This window comes from Lutra lutra, chromosome 2 (genome assembly GCF_902655055.1).
Source record: "Lutra lutra chromosome 2, mLutLut1.2, whole genome shotgun sequence".
NCBI lineage: Eukaryota > Metazoa > Chordata > Mammalia > Carnivora > Mustelidae > Lutra > Lutra lutra.
This window is the reverse complement of record NC_062279.1, coordinates 131164141-131183515: the sequence shown is the minus strand read 5'-3', so window position 1 is coordinate 131183515 and position 19375 is coordinate 131164141. Positions and strand designations below refer to the sequence as shown.

The following is a 19375-nucleotide window of genomic DNA, read 5'->3' as shown; positions in this document are numbered from 1 at the left end:
AGGGCCATATTTTGCCACTGATTTTTATTCAAAGCTCCCACGGACGTTGGTGGAAGATCCATGCATGGAAAAATGGCATAATATGTATCCTAGTTTTATTTATTTCATATGTATACAGCAGTATAAAATAATATATTACATTTACACTCATTTTACTTATGTATTATTATAGCATTCACAGTAACAAACACTATAGTTAAGATTTAAACTCATCTTTTGTTATAATACCCTGTTTTCACTCACAGATAACTGTCTCAAAATGTGTTCAGAGCTGAAATTCCCTGCTTACTTTCAGCTCCACGATGTACGGATGTATTGGAAGTCTGAGTTCTATCATTCAGAAATTTTTGAGTCTCATGTGAAATTTTAATATTGCATCATTAATGCAAAATTTTCATGCAACTCAAAAACATCTGGAGTGTAAAACTTCAAACGAAGCATGTGACAAGCTTTCAAGAAATAAAAGTCATTTTTCTAATTTTACAAATACTTAAAAAATAACAGTGGTTAGAAATACATGCATGCACACTAAAGGTATCAGAATTTTAGTCATATTATTGCCTGCAATACTCTGGCGGCTCCCATCTACCAGCATCCTCATAGAATGCTATAATCTAAAACCTATGCCAAGTTTTAGAAGAAAAAAAAAATACTCTACTGAACAGTAGTTTCACAAATTACTATATCAGCATTTTGTTGGACCTAGCAGAGGGAAATTCTTTGAAGTGCTAACAATATATAAAATAATTTTACTACTCCATGACATAAAAAATATGGAATTCTGTCATTTTCTGTTTTTCCTTGTTAAAAAGGAACATAAAAAGGATGTTAAGTGCAAAGCCTTTACCACTACAAAATTAGCTGAAAAAGATAAAGAACCCAAGAAATTGCAATATGAAAAATATAGGATTTTCAGAAAAATTATCAAGTATACCAATGTTTTAAATATTTTTGACTTCCTGGGGTGTTAAAAGCACACGTAGAAATATGAGGGGGAAGAAAGAAAACCACATGAAATGACAATTAACAGTGCTCTTATCCTTCAGTATCATAATTTTCTTTATCCTGCCTAACATTTGCAATATTCTGGGTAATTATATTAAATATTACCTTTACTCTAGCAAATACTTTTTGTAAGGTGAAATGGTACAATGCATATGCCGTTATTAAAGTTTTTGTTGAGAATTGTGATGATTTTTGTTCCTCCTCTTGTCGGAGAGATAGGAGAGTTTCTACATTACAGAAGATCTGATGTCAAATTATAACACTATTAAGAAATAAAGCAAGAGGATGAGTAATTAAAATATTTAAATCTTCTCCTATAGTACTTAACTTGCAATGTTTGATAAAGGCATTGCATTTAATATCTTCAAAAAACAATATAACATATTCCCTTCATATTTCCCAAGAAAGATGATACACTTATCGTGACACCATTATATCTGTTAAGTAATTCTGACATGATATTTAAGTACTGGATTTAAAATGATTTCACAGAATTATGTTTATAAGGTAAAAATTAGAATTTCACATGTGGATAAAATATTTCTAAAAATTGTCGTTTGACATATCTTTGAAACATTAAGACACTGTTTCCACAGGAAAATATTTTGACATTCTTACTATTTTAAAACTAACCATGTTATCAAGGAGTAAATATCATGATTATTTGTTTTGGAAATAATTTATTGATGAAATATTGTCTAATAATTTAGATATTATTTTCCTTTGATAAGTATAAAGTTATATAAGACTGGATACTAGGACAACTGGATTAAATAGAAAAACTATTCTAAAATTCCTTTTCATGCTACTCTAATAAACTTTAACTTGGAAACCTTTACTATTGGAGGATTGCATTTTTCTGTTTTATAGTTCCACCATCATCGGTAGATAACACTTTAGCCAATTTGCTAAAATTATATCTACTCAATTGTAATTTCTGATTTATTCTGGATGCAATAGAAAATTGATTAATAACTAAAATTTAGTGTTTTGTTTTAAATAATTCTATTTTTCCCAAATATTAGGTAAAGTTTCCTTGTTTTTTTCTTATTGTTTGTTTTTGTAGATTAATGATATAATTTAAGAATTTAAATGCAAATTAGAACTGTTACTATGACATAAAAAACTAACGCATAAATATACGGCATAAAAATTTGTTCAAGTGAGATTATACACAATGACATAAAGGGCTAAATAATTAAAGAAACTTTCTTAAGGTTGAACGAATGAATATAACTGTAATACATAAAGTGAGAATATCCTTATTTTTAATGCATGTGATGAGGCAGATGGATGTGTGTTTTTCCCCATAATTGTAAAATGATGAATGAAAGGTTTTAATTAAAGCAGAGTGACTCAACAAGAAAACCATTTTCTTGTTTAAAAAGCAATTACAACAAACAGACGTTTATCCAACTAAATTATATAGAAACAGAACCTTACTAAAATAGTCTATCATTCAAAATATTAATGTAGTAGTGCCAAAAGTTTGAGAAAATGTTACTGCTGCACTTGTTTGAATGTGTGTGCTTTTTGTGTCGTATGTGATGGATTAGTTTTATATATTTTAAAGGGTCCCCAAAAGGCTGGAACACTACACATATTATTTCAATATATAAAATGATTGGGGTTATGATGTATTAATATCTATAATTCGATAACAGTCAAATGAGTGATGCCAAAATCCACTCAAATATATACATATCAAGGACATATAATATGTGTATGCATTCTAATGTTAAATCGAAGGAATATATTCCCATTTAAATGACCATAAAACTGGGTGGGAAACATTTGTTATGTGTTAAGTTTTAGTCTGTTCCTTAATAATACAGCACAGCTCAAACTACCACTGAATTCACAAGATCAGTTGACAATTAAGGTAAATATTGCCAAATTGATCTGTAATTTGTATTGGACAACATTCAGATATGTTGAAGGCTTTTTTAGAGGGGAGCTATGAGAATTCTGGTTTTTGCTAAGAAGATTATCTCAAATTCTCGGATATTTCTCTCTTAATTTCTCTCTTAGTTAAGCAATAAACAACAGCAGGGGAAAAAAAAGAAAAATATGTAAAAGAAAGAGAAGTACATCTTAACAGATTTAATAATTAACTTCATTGACCCCAAAATAAGAGGCAAGGTTAACCTTTCAAGGTTGACTCTGGGAGAATTTGTTTCATTAATAAAACACTGGCTATATTTAAGCTATAAAACTTTCACATGTAAGATAATACTGAAACAATAACATATCATGTTTCTATCTCCAAATTTATTTATTTTAAATTTAGAGATCCCTTATATCTTACACTTACTTTTTACCAGTTCAGATATTGATATATCTCTATATATTCATATAGAGTTATAAATAGATTTTATATTCATGTGTTATTAGGAGACACAAAACTATGTAAAACTATGTAAAATAAAATTCTGTGTGAGTTCTATGGTTGAGGACTTCTTAAAATAGTCATCTCAATGTCAGATTTTACATCACAAAATGTACAGACACCCAATATTTGCTTTTGTTTTTTTCTAACAACAAATACAAGAGAATTTATAGATTCCTTATAAAAACTTTAAATGATTCTAAATTCAAAGCCATAGAAATAGAATCGAAAGAATGTAGATTGTTAGAGATTTTGATATTATTACATGTTCAGTGCTCTTTTGATAACATCGACAGCTATATCTTTGGCATTGAAAATTCAGTATGAGTTCTTGACAAAATTTTGTAGCTTAGAGCTTCATTTTCTTTTAAACAAGGAAAAACAGGGTTGAGTAAGATATGAAAATTGGGATGAAATTATTAATGATTTTTTTTTCTTAGTAAGTTTATCTTTGGGACCCTGAATTACCTTTTACTTTACTGTATGATGTGGACTGTATGAATCCATTTAAAAACCAACTGAGTTGTACCACATTTTAGGAAAATTATATAATATAATATATATATTTTATATTTATTTAGAAGCTTTGAAATAGTACAGTAAACACTTTGCAACACGGTGTATAAACTACAGAATGTCTTTGATATTTTGTGGGTCTTCAGAATACAACATTTTTTATAACCCACAGGTGAAAAGAACATAATCACAATCTCTCTTGTAAAGTTGGAATAGTTTGGGGAACACTTGATCACACAAAAATAATATAAAACAGTCAAGTTTAAAACAGTGATATTGCATTTATAATGCACAAATTTCCTTTATCTCTATGACTGGCTTCTCGTGGTGAATATAAACATCTAAAGGGCTCAGTGACATTTGGAGAGAGAAAGATATATAGTGCTGTAAACAGGCACACACTGATCGGAGAGGCAAAATCAGTTGCCTCTAAAGTTTCTACAGTTCTGCACATTTCAACTCATTTCTCAGGCCTGCTGAGAGCAATTAGGTCCTATAATTGGCCACGATGACTCCGCCGGCAATCTAATACTCAGTTACACACAACTAACTGGATGGCCAAGATAATGAAGTTGAAAAGTTGATGCTTTTGTTGGTCGACTTTGTGCAAATCATGCTGCTTCAGGTAAATCCTGTAGAATTGACTAGCATATCCTTTTCCGTGCTGTGAAAAAGAAAGAAAAATACTCTAAGAAAAGGAGCCTGGGTTTTGGAGTTTTTAGAAGTGCATGTCATTGTAAAAGAAACAAATACAACTGGAAATAAGTTGTGTCCCTATACCAGACCCATGTAGTGTCAAAATATTTCAGTGGTAAACTTGGTTTCTAATAGTCAAGGGCTTGGCTTTCTAAAAATGACAATTTTGATTTTTAAAAAATCAGTTTTGTGTGGGAGATGTATACTTTATATACCAACCACCAGTAATGTACAGACTAACCTTTTAAAGTGACATACTAAACAATCCCTACTTCACTTCACTACTTATGCATGATCAGAGTGTAGAAAAATATGTGTGGCTCTTAAACATTCTAGAGTTGTTACTATGAACAACTGGTTTATGTTTGGTGCAATAAATTCTAAATTATATTTATTAAATCAATATATAATACAGAAAACTATATCAGAAAATGTTTATGTAGTTAAAAAGCTAAAGGATATTTCACATTTTCTAGGTTTACTTTATCTCATCTTTGAAATTATGCAAAAACCAAACCTATTTATGTCTACAAAATTAAAAAAAAAATTCATCCCCTAAAAGGAATCAGTTTTCTTATAAAGAAGGTAAGAGTGAAAAGAGAAAAAAATACTGAATTTGGCCCAGTCTTATAAAATGTATTGAGTTCTGAAGTAGAATTTCTAAATTCAATCATTTAGGTTTTATGATGTTAAGCATTTTATTTATAATGATAATGGGTATTTCTTCCCACCTATCCATAATCTTTATAGTTGGCAATGAGCACAATGAGAACAGAAACAGCATCCCCTAGGTCAGTATCTGGCACATAGCAGACATATGATAAAAAGGTATTGAAAACTGTGTACAATTGTGATAAGAGGCAATTTGGTTGCAGAAAATCAATTATAATAAAATTATATATATAGAGAGAGAGAATTAAAAAATAAGAACTACTCTAAAGAGCATAACTGAATTGTTTCAATCTGGTGAATAGCTGGATTTTTTTTTGTTTCTTTTTGCAGTTTCTTGACAGAAATGTAAGAACATACAGGTCAGTTCAATTCCTCATCTATGGTATTTTCATTAGTTTCAAGTAGATTATCTGGTTATATGTTTTTCCTAATTTGTTTCCCTGATTCTCTCATTTATTTTTCCTCACAAGCTCAGTTTGTGACCAGACTACGAAAAATTTCTTCCCTAGGCCACTGTTTAGCTGACACATCAATTAAAATTGTAAAAGTCAGGCACCACCCATTGACAGAAATAAAGTGAAAACGAATATACACATGTACTATATAGTAATTAGTATCAAAAACAATCAAAACATATTTTGGTTTGTAATATTATATAATAACATCATGAATTATAAAATGAGTTAGCTCTAACATGGTAGTTATTATAACTTACCTGGTCATAATGCTACAGAGAATATTCTATAAAAACAAATATAAATTTGGTCTTTTTAAATAGTCAAATCCTATTTTCCTATGTTGCTGAATTCAAATTTCCTGTTTCATGATATACTTGAGTATATCTGATTTTTATAAATATATTTGGTTTATACCTATCAGAATTTAAAATTCTTCAGTAAATTCAAATAATGAAGCACCGTAGAAATTCAGGTTTGTAAAATGAATTGGACAAATAATTACAGTGACCAAATAATTTATTGTCCAAGATGAACAATTTTGTAAGTAAAAGGGAATACTATTAATAATTACATAAGACATAATCTTATGCTTTCATGGACAACCAGGAAATATGAACACCTTATAAAAATACTACTTTTCTTAAAAATAAGTTAGAGATATTATTTATAGGATGAAGTTTTTTCTTAAAATACTCATTTAGAGGAAGCATCTTAAAATGGTCATTTATCGGAAACTAATTTATAGGAAACATCTCGAACACTTATAGTTTGAGGACAAAAGAAACTCAAGAGTGACATATCCTCAACCTATAAAGTAGTTTATTATGTGCAAAACTTAATATACTGAAAAACTACATCATAGTATAGTGCAGAAATTAGCCAACCCCATACATATTTAAATCAATAAAATATTTCTAATTAAGTTAAAAGATTACTTATAGGAAAAGCTATTAGCATGGATATTATATGTTCATTTGATTCAAGCAAGATACAAAATGAAATTATATTATTAAAATAGTCCAGAGTTTTAAGAACAAAGAAGTTTAACACAGATTATACTTGATATCTTAAGTCTAAACATAAGCTTAAATGCATATTTTAATTACTACTTAGAGTTACGGGGGTGTTGCTTTTATTTAAAAGTGCACGTATTTCAGCAGTTGTATGAATAATATAATCGCTTTTTATTAAATTACCTCTCCCACCTATCTGTTAATTCAGAAATGTAAATCTGAATAGGACAAGTGTTAAGGGCTGAAGTTGAAGGTCAGAACAAAGTAGGACAAGGAGGAAAGATTTCCTCCATTTCCGAAGCAAATTTCCCAAATGTGAAGTACTGCCAGACAAACTAGAGAAAATGAAATATTATTACTACAGTTACAGTCACATACATTTTTGTTTCAAGGCTTTTAAGAGCTGAGTTTGAATACTAAATACTCATTATCTTTGGGGGTTGTCTGGGTTAATGTTGGACAAGTAGCACACAAATATATACATATATATAAAAAAGCAATGTTATTACATTTTAGAGTCAGTGCCAAAGATAGCTATTCCACAGCGTTAAATAGTAAGGCTATGCATTTGCTGAAGCATTTCAGGCTATAGAGAATGGGTCAAATACATTGAATCTCTATGTTTTATGATGTATTCTACATGTGTTTCGGAATTATGAAAGCATACTTGAAAATTTTCTGCTTTTTCTTTTGAATTCACAAATGCGTTTTTTTTTTCCCCTAGCTATTCATCAGCATATGTAGGGAACTGGTCACTTGATAGAGATGAAAGATTTTTTCAGTCAAATCTAAAGTAATAGGAAAAGGACTGTTAGTATTTCTTTTTATTTCTACTTACTCATTCATTGCATTTATTCTTCAAAGTAAATCACAGAAATCTCACATTTAAGAGCTTTATCTTATTGTTTGAACTATGGATGAAAAAAATCACTCTTAAGGAAAAGAGATACTCAAATATGTACTTTTTGTACTTTAGCACATATATATGTGTTTATATTTAATACATATGTATGCATATATTTAACATATTTTTTGATAAAAGTTCCAGGATGCATATTTTTCCTCATATTGTGGACTCCTATTATTGCCTTTGATAATTTGTAAAGTATAATATTAAACTTTGGGACTCTATAAATTCTGATTGATGACTATAAGCATGTATGTTGCAAAGACAATAGTAAAAATATCAGTACTGATATCCTATTTTATACCATGTATAATAGTATAATTACCTTGGTGAAAAATAGTTTGGTGTAATATATTAAAAAGACAACGTAATAATTTAAATATTCACATTTCTGTACTTGCATAACAGGAAGCAAAATACCTTTTATACTTTATGACAGTATGAAGCACAGAAGCTAAAGAAATATATACATATGTGAAGGGACTTAACCTATTTCTGTGACTGAAAGAAAGAACAGCCTTCAAATATCCCAGATGATTGAGACTCCACTGCAGTAAAAAACTTCCAGAGGCTGAGATCAGTAACCTACTCCAAAGCACATTAAAATGTTTAATGAGCCTCACGGTCAGGATATTTCTTTATATGTAAAGTGAATCTAGCAGACAAGAGTTAAAGCCCATTACCCTTAGAGAAGTCAGAAACACCTGCCCTCTGTTCCCTGAGTAAAAGCATATCATAAACTGAAATATCGTTTAAAAGCAAGCCTCCATTAGAGATCTGTCCAGTTGAATAATCAATTCTTTTAACTTTCCTCTATCTTATTCTTGAGATATTTTCGAGGATTCTCTTTCAAAATCTTGCTAATTTTTTGTTGTTGTTGTTGTTATTGTTTAACTGTAAAGTCCAGCAATAAGCATAGTAGCGGTAACTACTAAATGTGGGTCACTGCTTGAACACCCCTTGAACAGTATTAGATTTGCTTTTATATTTTAAAATATAATTGTACATGGTTCATATTGTAGATGTTTCCTTTCCACAAAAAAAAAGACAGAAAGATTTTAAATTTTAAGATATATATAATGAGGGCGCCTGGGTGGCTCAGTGGGTTAAGCCTCTGCCTTCGGCTCGGGTCATGGTCTCAGGGTCCTGGGATCGAGCCCCGAATCTGGCTCTCTGCTCAGCAGGGAGCCTGCTTCCTCCTCTTTCTCTGCCTGCCTCTTGGCCTACTTGTGATCTCTCTCTCTGCTAAACAAATAAATAAAATCTTTAAAAAAAAAGATACATATAATGAAAAAATTGATTAAATGCTATAGTTTATTATGAATTATAAAAAGACCCAAAGCCTTCAGTTAATATAATATATTGTCTTTTGTCCAATAGTACTAGCTTAGTGCATCATAAACTTGTATTCCTACATTTACTTTGTAACATTCACAACATCCTCATGCTAAATCTCCCTTCTTCCTTCCGTCAAGCAGTAAGGGATTATAGAATATATCTGGAAAACAAGAGTTCATCTGGAGAAAGTGGTTCCCAGATATAAACTTGATTAGTCTTTTAGAAAGAAAACTTTGTGAAATAAATGACTCAAATAATCCCTCAGAACACACGTGCAAGAAAGATACATATTAAAGCCAAGTGTTCAGGTCAGTCTATATGTGTACGTAGTGCTTACAATGTGATTTGCAATTAATAAGTGTTTGTTAAAAGATAAATTCATGCGTATTTGAAGAGGTAAGAAATTGGCAAGTGTAATTTTGTGGTAGAGAAATTGACATGAATGAATGAGTAAAATGGATCTTTTCTAAGAGAGGAGCCTAGCATGTTGAGCACATTCTTTCCAGAGACTGGATTCTAGCTCTAGCAATTCTAGCACCCTTAACTACTATTAAAAAGAAAACCACTGCCTGTCGTTTTCATCTTTCAAAATGACATCACTTAGATCAAATTCCTAAACTGGAGCCTCATACCTAATCTAAATGCAGTTTCAGTCTCCCGGAGAGATGTAGTATTAACCAGTCAGAAGAAACTTTTTGATGAGCGATTAGCACCAGTGAGTCAGACACAAGTGCCCTCTCCCTTCCCCAAAGGAAGATGAGGTAATCTGCATGTTAAGACCCCTCCCTATCTTATTCCCCCAAGGGAAAGCAGCCTTGCCTGGAACAATCCTTTACTTTTGCTAATAACTTTCTTGCCCCACCTTTCTTCTATAAAAACCTTCCATTGTGTAAAATTCCTTGGAGGGCTCTTGTATTTGCTAGAAGGGATGCCGTCCGATTGTGAATCATTTAATAAAGCCAATTAGATCTTTAAAATGTACTCCCTTAAATTTTTGTTACTGAACAATAGTCAGCATAACCCGTACTGCTCTATTTTAGTTATGATGAAGACCGCATACTAATTTGAAGCTACAGATTAAAAATGACTTTGCTCACTAAGAATGGTATGTGCAAAGAAGGAATTTATTTCGTAAGCTGGAATGTGCCCCCCAAGATCAAGTAGAGTGATGCATTGTGCAAAGACCTGAATTTGCTATCAGTGAAAATTTCAGAATTTATTGCTCAAAGTTTATTTTTAAGCTAAATTTTATTGTTAATTAAAAGACTTAACAACCTTGAAAATAGTAGCTTCCATTTGTCCAGAAGTACATTCCACAACTGTGACAATATACCATGACCCTCACATAACTTTGCATGAGGAAATGAATCCCCTGAAACATCATGGGTTCCTTCTAGATAGAGAATCCATAAGCTTTTAGAAGTTTCTATATACTTGCATGTGTTTGTGTGTGTGTGGGATGTGTAATTTAAAATTACTTTCACACAAAGGTGTTGGTACATTTACAACTAGTTCACTAGAAAGTTTCTGGTCTGTGGGTTACGGCATCCGCGCAAGTACCACTAATATTTTTGACAGGGTAGATGTAAAATTATAGTAACTCAGTTTTGTTTGGTTTAAAAATCTTTGACTCCAATTAACTAGATTAATTAAGAGTGATTTGAACTCTATAGCAAAAACCAGTGATAGTGTATCAGCTCCTTTAATTAGACAATACACTTTGATTATTATCATTATCTAAATTGATTTAAGCAAGATAGCTAAAAACAATAATCGTGCATAATTTTTCCATCTAAACACAAGAGTTGTCAATATTCTAAATACCTGTTTTTAAATGCTAAAAACATTACACTTTAAAGTTAAAATATTTGGGGAAAAGTAAAAATCTACTATGGCAAGATATTGCATAAAATTTTATAGATTGAAAGGATCTATTACACATTCATCTAGAAATGTGGAAAATTATGACTCAGAAGCTTAACAAATTTTCTCTGAAGGGAAAAATTAATAGGACATGACCCTACCCAGCACACTCTGGCCACTCTATCAGGCTCTCTTTGATGAACAAAACCACCTTGCCTAATTGGTGTCTTAAAATGGAGTTTGGAGACTGAATTAGTTTTTAAATGCTTCCACCCTACACTGGTATATAATGAGGCAATGGAACTCTAACATATGTGGCCCTTTATGTTTATGATATCGTTAAAATTTTCCTGGAATCATAATCCACTAAAATATGAACACTGATTTGTTCCAGAACTATTTGAAAATCACATTTTTTATACTGGCAATGAAGAAGTATCCTTGAAATTTCTTTTGAAGACAATCCACTCAACTATCTGACTTTAGTAATAACAAAGAATACTTTCATTCAAGTTAAATAAATAACATTATTCTATGTATCTAGAATTCTAACAAGATATCTATATGTTCCTTTAAAGAATAAATAGTTCTTTTTTCCTTTTAGAATCATGAGTGATAACATTTACTGACATTTAGACACTTGTATTTCAACTAATTTCCTTCAAAACAACATTATAAGATCAAATTAGTTATTTCTCTGTAAGGTTGAAATTAGCATTAATTTTCAAAGCAGAAGGCATGAAAAAAATGCCTGAATGGGATTGGTCATTCCTACAGGTATAGAGATCATATAGATCTATCCGCAACAAACATCATTGTACCGTGATATTCGATCAACTATTAGTGATGTGTGCAACTTTGTCTTTTATATGAAAACCAAGCATAAATTCCACCAAAGATAGGAAAAACTTCAAAAATAAATACATAAGACCTTCCTTCAAAAAATATGTAGACATACATCTAATTAAGCACTACTAACCTACTGAAACAGAGATACAATTTCAAAATAATTTAAGTAAAACCTTAGATAATTAAGCCATGGAAATAAGTGGAAAATCTTCTGGACTGGTCACTAAAATACTTACAACACAATTTATACAAGTTTATTTTCAAGAAAGACACACACAATACACACAATACACACGACTTAGAAACTGTGTGTAAAAATGGCTGTTTATTTAATATTCTTAATGATATGATTTCCCCTAACATGATTCAGTTGCTTCTACATCAAAACAAATAGCAGATTAAAAACAGGAACTACTGGCTCAGAGAGGGGTTGGAAGGCTGACCACTCACACTAAAACAGGTTAGGAACCCCAAGACTACATATGGACTTCCAAAACCCTTTGAGCAAGGTTGGCAGAGGAAATACAGAGTGCCCAGGTACATCTGAATTTCAAATCAATAATGAATATCTTGTAGTATACATATGTCCCATGCAGTATTTAGGTGTCATGTCTTTTATTTGCTAAACCTGGCAAACCTACCCTAAGGCGTCTGCTTCATGACACCGCAGATGACACTGGTTACCACTGAGGCCAATATTACGGTGTTTCCTAGAAAAATGTTGCATTATGTTTTCTAATTATTTTATAACACTGTAATTCATATATTTTATATGTCTTTCCATCTAAAATGATTTAAAATTAAGATACCAAAAAATTTTGTAAATTTAAATTAAGATTTGAAATTCAAAAGAAGTAAATAAAAATACAAATAAAATTCAAAAAAAGATAGAGAAATGAAACTCCATTATCTACAATATAAATTCATATTTAGTGAATTAAATATCATACATAGATGGACCCTTAATTGTCATTTAAATTAGTTCTTTGTAGCAGGATTAAATTTTAACTTTGTTTTGAATGAAGTCTTTGTTTTTGTGAGATAGATATAACATATTAGATAAAATGTTCTTCTTTTGCATAATAAATATAATTTTAAATACTTTACTCTAAAATCTAAGCCTTTGTGCACATTTTAATTTTAGTTATCCCCTAGAAACTCATTAAACCACCTCTCCCTTGCCCTTTCAATTTAACCTACCATCATATAAATAAAGATTTGAAAACTGATAGGCGGGGTACCTGGGTGGCTCATCAGTTAAGCATCTGCCTTGGGCTCAGGTCAGGATCTCAACCTATGCACCGGGCTTCCTGCTGGGCAGGGAGCCTGCTTCTCCCTCTCCCTCTGTTCCTTGCCTCCCTGCCCCCACTCCTGCTCTCTCATGCTCTCTCTCTCTCAAATAAATAAATAAAATCTTTGAAAACTGATAGTGAGCCAAACTCACCTTTTAAAAAAATCTCAGAAATGCTAAATATTGAAATAAGACTATATCATGCTTGTTAAAGTTTAGTTATATACTAATTAAGTGACAAGATTTGGATCCTTAAATAGTTAAATTACTTCTCATGACTTTACACTTTGTGTTTCAATAGAGTTCGTCTTAATTACTATAAATATTTAACCACATAATAAATAAAAGTCATGCTATACACTTGCTATTTATGAAAAATATCACAATAAATCTAGGAAAGAGTTCAAATTTTAAATAATCAACCTTTGCTGAGGCCAGTAACAGATTCTAGTTAAATAGTATTGACAATGTATGTTTATATATATCTATAACATTATTAAAACATGATAACTGTACAAACCTACCTGCATATGTAATAAAGTTCTCACACACACACACACAAAAAAATCAAAATTTTGTCTTATTAAAAAAAAAAAAAAATCTGAGATATTCAGTTGCCACAAGACCACAGAAAAATAACTGTCTAAGAACCAATCTGGAAATGATTTATGCAATAATGATGATGAGTGAAAATATCCAACACTTAAAAATTCTTACACTGAAACTCCCCAAAGCTAAAGGAAAGTCAGATAAATTGCCTGTAGCCATAGTTATCCTGTCCCTGCCTGTAAACATGTAATACAATGGATTTCCATTTATGCTCACGTCTAATTACCTTATATTTACTTAAATTTTTACATACATGTTTGCAAATGACACACAACAGACCATTGAAAAAATATATTAGTGAAATTAGCAGTTGGTGATGGTGAAACATGAGGCTTAAGGGTTTTGTTTTGTTTTGTTTTGTTTTGTTTTTTAAAGATTTTTTTATTTATTTGAGAAAGCAGGTGTGCTTGTGCAGGATCCTGCGTGTGGGGGAGGGTCAAAAGGAGGGACAGACAGAAAATCTTAAGCAGACTCCCTGCTGCAGGGATTCTCATATCATGACCTGAGCTGAAATCAAGAGTTGGATGCTTAACAAAGGGAGCCACCCAGTCACCCTGAGGCTTAAGGAGTTTTTAAAGAGAAAGTGATCAATCAGAAAAAAAGAACAAAAGGACTAATATAGTTAAGGCCAGAATAAAAAGGACATGGAAATTATGGAAGTTTGAAAGATGGTGAAATCAGGGAAGACTATGTTAAGAATGAAAATGGTTAGGTTTGGGGGTTTGTTTGATTATTTGTTTTGGCATTAAGACATTATTTTAATTATATTAATTTGTGTAAGTTGGGAAGATGCCTACCTAGATAACTAAAGAGAAAAAAAAATAGCACTTGCTTTCTTTAGCTTTAGGATGTTTCATTTGTTGATTCATTGGTATAGTCTATAAGCATTTATGGGTGTTTACTGGGACTTGAGACTCTAAAATGAATACACATAGATTCTGCTTTAAAAGATTTAACAATCCGGGGCACCTGGGTGGCTCAGTGGGTTAAGCCTCTGCCTTCGGCTCAGGTCATGATCCCAGGGTCCTGGGATCGAGCCCCGCATCGGGCTCTCTGCTCAGCGGGAAGCCTGCTTCCCTTCCTCTCTCTCTCTCTCTCTCTCTGCCTGCTACTCTGCCTACTTGTGATCTCTCTCTCTCTCTGTCGAATAAATAAATAAAAATAAATAAATAAAAAAATAAAAGATTTAACAATCCAATAGTAAAAACAATTGTTTCACAAGATATTTTAAAAACAGCAATCATGTATAAAAATCTAGAAGTTATAAGAAGAAGGTGTATCTGTCTTTGTCTGGAAAGGCTTCTTATTAAAGGTAAAATGAGTTGAATTTTGATTAATGAGTAAGAGATGGCCACACTGATGTAATGAGGAGCAGTTTTGGAGAAGAGAGAGCATTCCAGAGGGAGAACAGAATGTGTCAAAGCACAAGGACCTGGGGAAAATGGTGTATCAAGAAGGTGACAATCATTGAATGACACGAAGCAAAGACTGTAGGCAGGGTTTAAACATAAAAAAACTTGAAAGCTAGAGAACATTACTGTGGTCACAACAGGGAGCTTCCCAAAATTTTCAGAGGAGGCTACTGAAGTCAAATGTCTATAAATATAAATTAATACTCTACTTGGCGGTAGAAGCCAGATGGAAAAACAGAGGGGTCTTTGTTAATTTTGGCCAGCTAGTTAGAAAGGACTCAGATTGGGGAATGCAAAAGAAAGTACACTTGCATCTCCTCACAGAGCCCAGTGAAGACCCAGAGTTTATACTTTACGAATCTGGAAATAGTTTGCATTCCATCACCCTAAATCTCCCAAATTTAACAAAATATTTTGCAATCAAATGATTACCTGGGTGTTTTGGAGCTGATCACTCAATACTAAGGTAATTGTGAAAGAAAAAAGTGGTGAAAGGAGCTGTTCAAAGAAGTGATTCTGTCCCAAATCTCAAGCCTCGAGTAGTATCAGTAGCAATAAAAGCTAAATACCGATAGAAAAGCACGGAACATTTTTTCCCACACATCTTAACAAAGAAAAAAATAAGGCAGGTAATGATCATAAACGAACATTAAATTTACTTTATAACTGTGAAACTGATTTTTTTTTAAGTAAAATATAGCTTCTGGTTTATTCTTTCACGGAGACGCACAAGTAAGTCTCATCCTGGGAACATCTGGTTGGCAATTCACAGAAATAGTGAAAACACAGGGATAATTTTAATTATGGCATTTAAAATAATATATTTTAAGTGATTAAAGGTCACATGTGTTGATCAGATCTTTCCTATCCAAAAATAACCTCAACCTACTAATATTTTCAGTTATCATCTTTCCTTGTATCTACTTTTCATTTCCAAAAATATTAAATATTAATTTAATAAAGTACCCCATATTTCATCTTCTCCATCTTACTGATACGTACTTTCAAGGGTGCTCCTAGCTGGTTATTAGTTTTCCAATCAAAATGTAGTCCCTTCTGGGTGCCTGGATGGTTCAGTGGGTTGAGCTACCAACTCCTGGTTTTGGCTCAGTTCCTGATCTTAGGGTTGTGAGATGTAGCCCTTTGTAGGTCTGAGCACTCAGCACAGAGTCTGCTTGTCCCTCCCTCTCTGCTCCTCACCCCCACTCGCACTCTCTCTCTCTCTATCAAATAAATAAATGAAATCTTAGAAAATAAAAACAAAAACACGTATTGCCTTCTAGCACGTGATCCTCAGTAGTAGTAAAGCGGGAGTGCAAACTTTTCCCAATCATTCAGTCTAAAGTTTTCAGAATGGTCCTGGATAACTATTTTCTTTATCTTTTATTGCTACATTGAGAATTCTAATACTTTCTATTTCTTTCTTTTCTTTTTTTTTTTTTTTCAAAATTTCTCTAATAGTAATCCTTTCATTGTCGTTGTCCACCAGGCTCTTATTGCCACAAAGCCTGACAATGCCAATAACACTCTTCTGATAAAAAAAACAAAACCAAAAACACCACCCAACACATCCTTTCTGACCCCCTCTGAACAGTGCTCACTTCTTAAGCCTGGGATTCAAATAGTGAATGGGTTACAAACAAATGCTCCCTCTAGAATCAGGTGGTCTCTAAATAAAGTCTAGCTCTCTCCCTCTAGCCATCAGACCACGGACAAGCTACTGAACATTTCTTTTTCTTAATTTTATAATCTGTAAATGGGCCAGATACCTAATTCATTTGGTTATTGTAAGGCTTATATGTATTAATATCTGAAAAGTTTTTAGAATCACGAGTGCTAGGCTGATAAGTTCTTAACAATTGTTAGCTACTATTACTATTGGTATTGTTACTTAAAATGAGTCTTAATCTCTCCAAAACATAACTTTCAAACTATTCCCTAAACTATTTCAAACTATTCCCCCTGGATTTATGTTATAGATTTGGCAACCTATATTATTCACTTCTTCATATACTTTTGCTCTCCAGTTCCACACTTTTGTTCAATTCTGTACTCCAAGAACACCTTTTATTCTCTATCAGTTAAAATCATTCAGATAGTGCTCCAATAATGGCCCCAAAGTAGAATTCTATAAATCCTTCCTTGGTTACACTCTGAGAGATCTTTTCCAATGATAGCCAAAGGCATTTATTATAATAAAGTAAATATCTTGTGTATCTGTATCTGTTAATGAGCTGAGAAACTTAAAGTAGAATCATTGAAAAACAGTGCATTTTGAGAAGAGAGAAAACGCTTAATTGCAGTTGACGCTGTGATTTCATTCACAGATATGTAAATGAAAAAAAACCAATTAAATCTGTTTTAAAATTCCATTTTTTTCCCCATAGTTGGGCAACAGTTCTATTAAGTGCAGGAATTTTCACCATTTTATAAAAAGATGAGAAATTTTTATTTTCATATGAAAACATATGAAATATGCACATAAAAAGAATATATAATGTAGGATTGTAATCAGGCACTAAAACTTAGTTGTTAGGGCTATTGTTATTCAGGCAGATTAGTGATATACATGCAAAACCAACCTGGAAGGCAGGAGACAGAAAACACATAGAATCATAGAATCATGGCACTTCTCAAATGAGCTTCTGACATCACTTGCTAGTTCTATGTGACTTTTAAAGACAAAGTTACAAAAACATAAATATACAATGACGCCTCAGAGAATTAGGTTTATCAAATGGGATTTTAGTGGAGAAAGAGGCAAGAAAATATCTGAGCTTTTGCATGTTCAAGTACTGATTTATGACAGACAGAGATATCTATCGTATATCCTATAGAAAGACTCAATTTTCACATTTACTTTGTGATGATCTTTGGGCATCTGCGTCTCTGACACAAGGATATCAGAACTCTTTGGAGTAACAATGCCCTGCCTAAGGCCAGAAATTACTCTAATGTGTTAGTACGATTGTCAAAATGTAGATTGTGTCAAATTAGATATGGGCATCTACTCGTATCACTTAAAATTTTTGTTTTTGGCCTGAAGAAATATAAATTCTTTATTTTCAAATATTATATGGCTGCTGCTTATACTGAAATAAGAATCTATCATCTCAAAAGTATATTCTTTGTTAGATTATTTTTACTGTTTGTCGTACACGATCAAGTATATTTACTCATTGTAAATGCACAAGGTAAGTAAAATAATGAGAACATGACATTTTAAAAATCACACTTTGTGACTAACATCACCATAAAATGAATAAAACCTAGTCTTTGCTGGTCATTACACCTTTGGTTCTATTCAATCGGTTTCATTGATTTCACAGATATAAAAGAAAAATAGGGATACTGTACTTTTAAAAAATATGTATTATGTGAAAGAATATATACTGCAGATGTAAAATAGTGATATATTGTGAAAAGAACATTTGGAGTCTGATTTTTCTCTGGAAGTAAAAGAAAGCATAATTAGTTCTATTTGAGCCAGAATTTTAATTTTCTCCATACTCAGGCTGATGTCATTGTTCCAATTTTAACTGAATATATGGTTGCCTTGAACACTTAATGAGTGCTTCCTCTGGGCCCAAGCACTCACTGTTTCAGATATGTTAAATAATTTAATCTCTACAATGAGCTTTTGAGGATCTATGTCACAGAGGAGGTAAATGAGTTACAGGAAGGTTAAAGAAATTATAGAGGTCACCCAGCTAGTAACTGGCTGGATCAGTATTGGAACCCTGGCAGATCAGCCCTGCAACCGGCGCTCTTAACTATACCACATCACATCTCTGATAGGAGGACAGATATAAAGACCTACTCTTGTAATTGTATCATGGGCTACAAGTCCAAAGGAAGTATACATATACCATAAGAACAAAATCAGAAAGTGTTATTTGCTGAAAATAATTTCAAGTTATCATAAAGTCAAAATGGATAAAATTGGTGATGCTTGGGGAAACTTACCCTGAAAACAAAACTAGAATATTTTTCAAGTATTTGCCAAGACCACAATCCAACTAAGTAAATAAGGTTGTGCTTCATGTACATTTTAAAGAGGGAGTTGAGAACTTTTTACTAGTGTTGTAATATGCCTCTTTTTTTTTTTTCCCCAAAATTACCTCAGAAGAGGGCTGGTAGTTTGCATGAGGTATAGGGTGGGAAGATATCAATAATTAAATATGTTTTTGCGTATTTCTAGATTGGCGCAGAGCAGGTGACTCTGAGATGACCTGATCTGAGTATGTTGATCTATGCAGAAGATACTGTATCCTTCTACCTAAGGATGATGCAGAAGGCTATGTATGATCGCTAACAATGAACCTGACCTGATGCCCTTTACTTTTTCAACCAAACT

General features: G+C 32.1%; 1 protein-coding gene across 2 annotated transcripts in view; it reads right to left on the bottom strand.

The window, feature by feature from the left end:
- PCDH10 (protocadherin 10) overlaps window positions 1–19375 on the bottom strand; it is a 61031-nt gene that overhangs the window by 15947 nt on the left and 25709 nt on the right. The window contains exon 5 of one of the 2 annotated variants that reach the window (XM_047718444.1): window positions 3320–4574. The exons of the other annotated variant lie outside the window; for it this stretch is intronic. Within the exon in view, the coding sequence (XP_047574400.1) occupies window positions 4555–4574 (20 nt within the window). The 3' untranslated portion in view covers window positions 3320–4554. Of the gene's footprint in view, window positions 1–3319; window positions 4575–19375 lie in introns of those variants that run through there. 2 annotated transcript variants of the gene reach the window in all.